The 7,461-nt window shown below is 39.3% G+C and overlaps 1 protein-coding gene across 1 annotated transcript; it reads right to left on the minus strand.

The window, feature by feature from the left end:
• Positions 1-6,850: 6,850 nt before the first annotated feature.
• Positions 6,851-7,237, minus strand: LOC141640870 (uncharacterized). The gene has a single exon (XM_074449549.1). The coding sequence runs from the start codon at positions 7,235-7,237 to the stop codon at positions 6,851-6,853; it is 387 nt and encodes a 128-aa protein (XP_074305650.1).
• Between the last annotated feature and the right edge of the window lie 224 nt (positions 7,238-7,461).

A 7,461-nucleotide genomic window follows, 5' to 3' on the forward strand; every position in this document is an offset into this window, starting at 1 on the left:
CTTCACGGCTGCTTCTTTCACCATTGGCTTTTAATTCACGAACCATAAGAACATAGGCTTGTTCTCCACGAGCTAGAACCTCTTCAATCTCACGAGCTTCCATAAATAAGCTCCCCTTCTTTGATTTCAGCTCCTTGATTTTATTAGGTGATAAAGGCTTCAAATTGAATGTTGTTTTGCCCTTGGTCACGCTATATATGTTAGTTCTTCCATCATGTTCAACCTTTCGATCAAACTGCCATGATCGTCCCAATAGAATATGGCACGCACTCATAGGGATCACGTCGCACCAAATATCGTCATTATAAGGTCCCAAGCTCAAAGAAACTAATGCTGGCTTCCTTACTTGTATTCCATTGTCCCCATTCAACCAATGCAATTTATATGGCTTATTATGATTCTTGGTTTGTAATTTCAGCTCATCAACTAACTCCTTTGACACAACATTGGTACATGATCCACTATCAATGATTAGATTGCAAATTTTAGAATGTACCTTGCAACGAGTGTGAAATATTTGTTCCCTTTGTTTTGCTTCAACCGGAGTTGTTTCCACATGAAGATTACGAATTACCAAACACTCCTCTTCACTCAATGGATCAAAATCATAGGCGACACCTTCTTCTTTGTCCTCTTCAATATTAGACAGTTCTATGGACTGTTCAGTTTGAACGAATGCTGTAACTATGTTGCGCAATTCTTGAGCGGTGAGTGCTCGTTTTTGTGGACATTCATTAGCTATGTGACCATAGCCTTGACATTTAAAACAACGCCTTAATGAGCTACCCTTAGGCTCCACGACACCCTTACCTTTGTCCTTTACTTCTTCTGTAATGACTTCCTTTTGCTTGCTTGTTGTTGATTTAGAATAAGAACTCGAACTAGAACTTGCTCCTCTTGAATAAGTATATGATTTCTTTGCTTTGTCTTGCTTTTCAAATTTTAGAGCCAAACGACATACATCATTAAATCCATTGTAAATCTGAACCTCCACTTTTGACGCAAGTGATGGTATTAGACCCTTGATGAATCTTGCAACTCTAAGCTCTTCCTTTTCTTCAAGATCACAAACAATCATCATCCTTTCGAATTCTTTAATGTACTCGGCCACGGACAGATTTTCTTGTGATAAATATTGTAATTTTAGGTAATTTTCTTGCTCATAATCTCTTGGTAAGAATCTCCTCATAAGATGCTTCTTAAGTTTCTCCCAAGTATCAATCTTTCTCTTCTTATCTCGCTTCCTCTATTTTTTCAAGTTTTCATACCACAATGACGCATATTTAGTGAGTTTTAGAATAGCTACCTTGAATTGTTTATGCTCATCTTATTCCTTGTACTCGAAAACTCGTTCAGCTTGCCTAATCCAATCCAAAAACTTTTCGGGATCCAAAACTCCATTGAAATCAGGTATGTCAAGTTTTAGACCTCGATCATCATCGTCTTTGTTCTCCTTTTTGGACTTGGAAACCGCATCATCAGAATATGATCCACGAGACCTACTACGACATGGACTTCGTTCTCTACCTCGTCCAACTGGAAGGTTCTTCATCATATATTTTAGCTCGGCCATAGCTAGCGTCATCTCGTCTAACTGTTCTTGAAGTGTGCTTGAACCATCACCGGTAGCCTTGCTGGAATCGACATCTCCCGGCATCCTTACTTCCCAAGATTAACTTGTTAAGAAACAAATTAATAACCTTGCTCTGGTAACCAAATTGATGTAAAATCTGGTTGATTTTAAAGAAATGAACAGCTCGTTGGTCTGTTCGAATTATATAGTAAAATACGCAGCGGAATATTAAACTGTTTATTTGATTTTTATAAGTTTTTGAACGAAAATTAAATAGATATAACGTGATCACTCCCTCCTCCCTCGCAAGGAATTTGATTATAACACACGACTGGTTTTTGTTACTCTCACCTCGCAAGGATCAACCACACTCTAATCTCTTCCTCACAAGAAAGAAATAAGACACTCAAAGCTCGCAAGCAATAAGCAACAAGAAAACTTGTATTAATCTCTTAACTTGAATGAATAAAACTGAATACAATGACCCTTATTTATACTAAGTAGACAACCGACCTCCCTTCCCTAAACTTCCCTAAAAACGTCCTAAACTGATTAGGAAATTCGACCCATATTATGGCAAATTGCCTTATTACAATATTGCTAAGATTAGGAAAGAAACTATAAGGAAATAACAATACTACCATAAATTTATTGACTAGAATTAGGAAAGCAAAAATAAGGAAACTAATAATCCTAAACACCTCCATCAGCACCGACCATGACCTTGCTTGGTTGCCGTGTTGACTTAGACGGACTCCAACCCGTCACTCTTGCTTCTCCATGCTATCATATTCACGATACTTGAGCCCATTTTGAAACCTTCAGAAATGTGAGTTACATTTCGACTAATTAGGACTTCATTTTCATTTTCTTCAAGTGCTCCTGCATCACATTTGCCACAACCTCTTCAAACAAGGAATCCTTATGCCTTGCTGTTTCTTTAAGCTCATTCTTGGTGTTTGAAAGTATCTTCTGAATTTCTTCCATCTTCTTAATTTCTTCCATTACTTTGACCTTTTGTCTCTGTACCAGCGAAAAGAATATATATTAATAAAAAGAAATTAAACTGTAACGGTGTTACTCTTTATTATAACATTTGAGTAACGCAGGTACGATGAAAACAGATAGCAAGGTATTAAGGTATTAAAATTGAAATACATCGACATTTTTAATATTAAAGATTCGATAATTTTTTAGTGGATTTAATATTATAAAACACCAAAAAAATTAAAGCAAAAAACCTTTTGTAACTAAGGCAAAGTTGATGTGTTTTGTCTTTGATTTTTTAACAAAGAAAAAAAAAGAGAAGTGCATATGTTGAATGGAAATGAGTGTATTTATAGACAAGTGAGATTAGGAAGTAGTTACATTTTTTAATTAACTGCTATATAATAAAACTTTAATTTAATTTGGAATTGAGAAAGTTAAAAATAATTGTAAATTGATGTAACCCATGCTGCATGTTCCCCATGATTAAAGAGCAGTAATAACTGCTGCGGAGAGTGGAGAATTTGAAGCGTCACATTCTTTAACTGTCACATTGTTACAGTAGCATCATTAGTGATTTGTGGTTTTATATAACGTCCAATATCAGTTAAAGTTTTGAATTTAAATTGGTTAAAAACAGTTTTCAGAATTAATTAACTACTATAAAAAAAACTGTTACTTTATTTTTCGGAATTCAGAAAGTTAAAAACTTAATTAAGAAGTTAAAGTTAAGTATAAAAATTGATGTAACCCACGTTGCATGTTTTCCTTGATTAAGAGCAGTTACTTATTAATGAATTGTCACAGTGTTACAGTTACTTATTAACGATTTGTCGTTTAAATTATTGTCTAATAGCAGTGTATTAAAACAATACTGAATTTGACAAGGTAAGATGTTACGTAATTATGAAATTTCACTTCTAATTAGTCACTGATTAACATCATCGTTGAACTTTACATAATAATAGGAATATTCGAAAATGCAACTCCACTTTTTCACACTATGATACTGTTACAGTAATATTGTTTTATAGTAGACCTAAGTTAACATTACTTGTTATTTATTTTAAAACGAAGGACAGGCATTTCAGTGTTGATTTTTTTTGGTTTCTCCTGAACCGGTTCTTCGTCATCTCCATGCAACTCCTGAACATCTTCTGGTGCCTTTCCTTTGGCCTTTCTAAGGGCTTCTCTCCTTGCATATATGTCAGGCCAAAGAGTTTTCTTGGATATGATGAAGATTTCCACAGCGTCCAACAATCCAGTCCTTATTTTATTGATCTCTGCTACAAACAAAGATGCAGCGATTTGAGCACAGCATGCCCGCCAATATAACTTGCTGTGGTACCAAGACTTATACGGACGTCCCTCAAAGTTGGATACAACCATCATAACGACACAGGCTGACTCTTCATATGTAGGAGCCCGACACTGCCATTCGCACTTCAAATTTACCAAAGAAAACTTGTCCATATCTTGTAGCCTCATGTCACCCTTCGTCTCCAAGAAGTCACTCATGCAACCGGCCTGTCAGAAACAGAACATTCAAATTGACATATAGTAACACTGTTACTTTAATAATCTATTTGTAATGTTGATGACACTAATATATAAAACATAAAACTAAGGGTACTTACTGCTACTGCTGCGACGTTGTAAGTGTTCGAGTCCTCCCAGTTGGCATACGATTGATTGTCAATCACACTAATTTGCTGAAGGTTGAAGTCAATACAAACAGCGAAGTAATGATTGTCGACCAAACAAGTTATAAAAATATGCTGGGCATCAATTCTGCTATTAGCCTTGCTCGCATGGATGAAATTATCCCAAATCTCAAACAACTCGGTCTTTAAATTATCCTGTTCACTTTCCTCTTGCATCACAGCCAATACAGCATTATGTATTTCACAAAAAAACCATTATACAGTAATAATGTTACAGTAATAGAGTTACAGTATAATGTTACAGTAACACAGTTACACTGGATTGTGTTCGAATGTTAGATTTGATTTGTAAAAGCATTATATCTGATTAAATAGAAGCAAACATTTTACACCGGTTAAACTTACCATGTGACCTAGTCCAAGGTGAAGTACTGTTGGGCCTTGTTGCCATGTGTAACACCCCCCTTTATTTAAGGGCCTGGACTAGGACTCCTCAGATAAAGAAGGGTGTTACCATCTCGGAAACCCGAGGCAGTAGATAACAAAGGAAAAATAAACAGTACTTTAAATTGAAAGTTATAAATGTTTACAACTCAAATGGAACATGTCTCAAAACCGAAAATAAAGTCGATAGCTAAACCGAAATAAAAGTGGGCTAGCTCTAAGTCGGGTGATCCATGCTCTCTCCCCGCCACTCCGGATGTCTCAACAACTGTCAATCTCCCCCGATAAATGGATCATCACAGGCGTACACGAATACACAGGGTCAACCGCGAGGTTGAGTAGGTAATACGATATAATAAAGAATGCAATGATATGATCCTCCAATCTCAACTCCATCACACACATCCCCGGAACTCCCAGCCATACCGATCCCCGGCAGACTATACAAATCCCGTCGTCGATATACCAGCTCGTAGCTGAGGACACCAGGGCAAGTCTGCGAGACCCGCCCGGGCCTTAATCACGATAATCTCATCTCCTCCAACTCCAACTCCAATGCATAAGAAATGTATAAAACGTATGAAACAATAATGCTCAACGAGATAAATAAGATAAACAGATATGTCATATAATCACCGAACATGCCAACTCTTTTATAATCGTAAGAACTCAATCAGTGTATTCCCCTACCTCAGTACTGCAGTCAAATGGACAGATGCTCAATAATATTCCACAACAAATTCGTCCTCTGAAAGATAAATAAATGATAAATGATTACTTAACTATTCCCGTTCCCAAAATAGAAGGTTACTAAAAATAGAAACTTCCTAAAATGGAAAGTTTCCTTAAATGGAAACTTCCCCGATATAGCAGTTTCCATTTTTACCAACCCGACTCAAAACCCGTCTCTAATTATTTAAATGACTCGGGAATTAAATTAAATAACTAATACGATAAATAAAATATTAAACGAATTATACGATTAAGAAAAACCGAATCAAACATTGAACAACCCTAACAACCCGACTCCCACAACCCGTGACTTCACACTCGCCCAAACCCCTCACGCGCCGCCTGAACCACCACGACAACCACCAGGCCCGTTCCCCAGTTCGACCCAACCGCCGACAACCGACCCCAACCTGGTCGACTGCCGCCGGCGAGTCGAACCAGGGCTGCCAACAGCCCTGACACACCGCCTATCAGGAGTTGCCGCCACCAACAGCCTCCCCTTGCAACCCTATAGCCACCACCGTCGTCAACATCATCCTATGCTACCACCACCACTCTGCTCGCCGTCAATCAACGCACACAGACGCCATGGCGCCGCCGTTTCGACCTCCCCCGAGTCCACGGTGGCGCCACCCCAATTCTAATCGTCTAAACCCGCCTGAAAACCCCTGTTTAAACCCGTTTGATTGTCCCTGTCGATAACGCCTCTTACCGCCATTCCCACCGCCTAAAACCTCCCTAACCGCCATCAATAGGGGCGACTCAAACCACCCAATACAATTTCCCCGACATCAACCACCATTGTCACCTCCCTGTGACACACGGTGACAACAACTACAACCCGACAAACGACAAAATGGAAAAGAAAGGGTGACTGCTTACCTAATCTGCCACGTAAACCACTACTAAGGCCGCCTCAAAGCGTCGACAACCACCCTATGCTCTTCCCTGCTGCGCCGTCACTACCCACGTTCAATCTCTCCCTCTCGATTTGTGTGATTGTGAAAATGTGTGCCGTCGAAGTGAGGGACGCGGGTGAGAGAGGAGTGTTTTGTAGAGCTAGGGTAAAAATTAGGTTAAAGTAGGTTAGACGGTAGATGTGTCATGGGTAACGTGATTGGGTAAATGGCCTATCTAACGTGACTTCGTTCACTTAAACCCGTCTCAACAAGTCTACGAATAACTCGATCTTACGATATCAACACGATTAGATAGCTTAGCGTACTAACTCGATATAACCCGTCTTAATTAGTCATATAAAATACGGAGTATTACAGTCTTCCCCCCTTAAAATGAACTTCGTCCCGAAGTTCGCTCATCTATCAACCTCCAAGCATCGATGTGGGTACCAAAACAGATTTTCTAATGTAGATAACTCATGGATTTAGGTCAATAAAACAAAATGTTACATCTACCCTCTTAAAAAGAAAGTTACGTCCCGGAACTTACCTCATGTAAACAGGTGTGGATAGCTTTCCTTCATCGAAAGCTCAGTCTCCCATGTAGCTTCCTCAACATTGTGGTTAGTCCACAAGATTTTCATCAAAGCTGTCTCTCCATTCCTGGTCTTCCTCACTTTCCTGTCCAAAATCTCCTTAGGTGTCTCCAGATAGGACAACTGCGCATCCACCTCGATCACCTCAGGACTCAACACATGTGATGGATCGCTCAAGTACCTCCGCAACAGAGAAACATGAAAGACATTGTGAACTCTGGCTAACGCTGGTGGCAAGGCTAAACGGTATGCCACCTCTCCAACTCTGTCCAATATCTCATAAGGTCCAATGAATTTCTGACTCAGCTTTCCTCGCTTCCCGAACCTCATAACTCCCTTCATCGGCGACACTTTGAGTAGTACCTTCTCTCCCACCTCGAAAGAAATGTCACTCCTCCTAGTGTCGATAGCTCTTCTGTCTCACCCGGGAAGCTCTCATCTTTTGCCTAATAATCTGTACCTGTTCAACCATCTCCTGAATCATCTCTAGCCCCAAAACGACAGCGTCAGATCGATCATCTCAACACACAGGACTGCTAAATTTCCTACCATAAAGTGCCTCAAAT

Source organism: Silene latifolia, chromosome 2 (genome assembly GCF_048544455.1).
Source record: "Silene latifolia isolate original U9 population chromosome 2, ASM4854445v1, whole genome shotgun sequence".
In the NCBI taxonomy this organism is placed as follows: Eukaryota; Viridiplantae; Streptophyta; class Magnoliopsida; order Caryophyllales; family Caryophyllaceae; genus Silene; species Silene latifolia.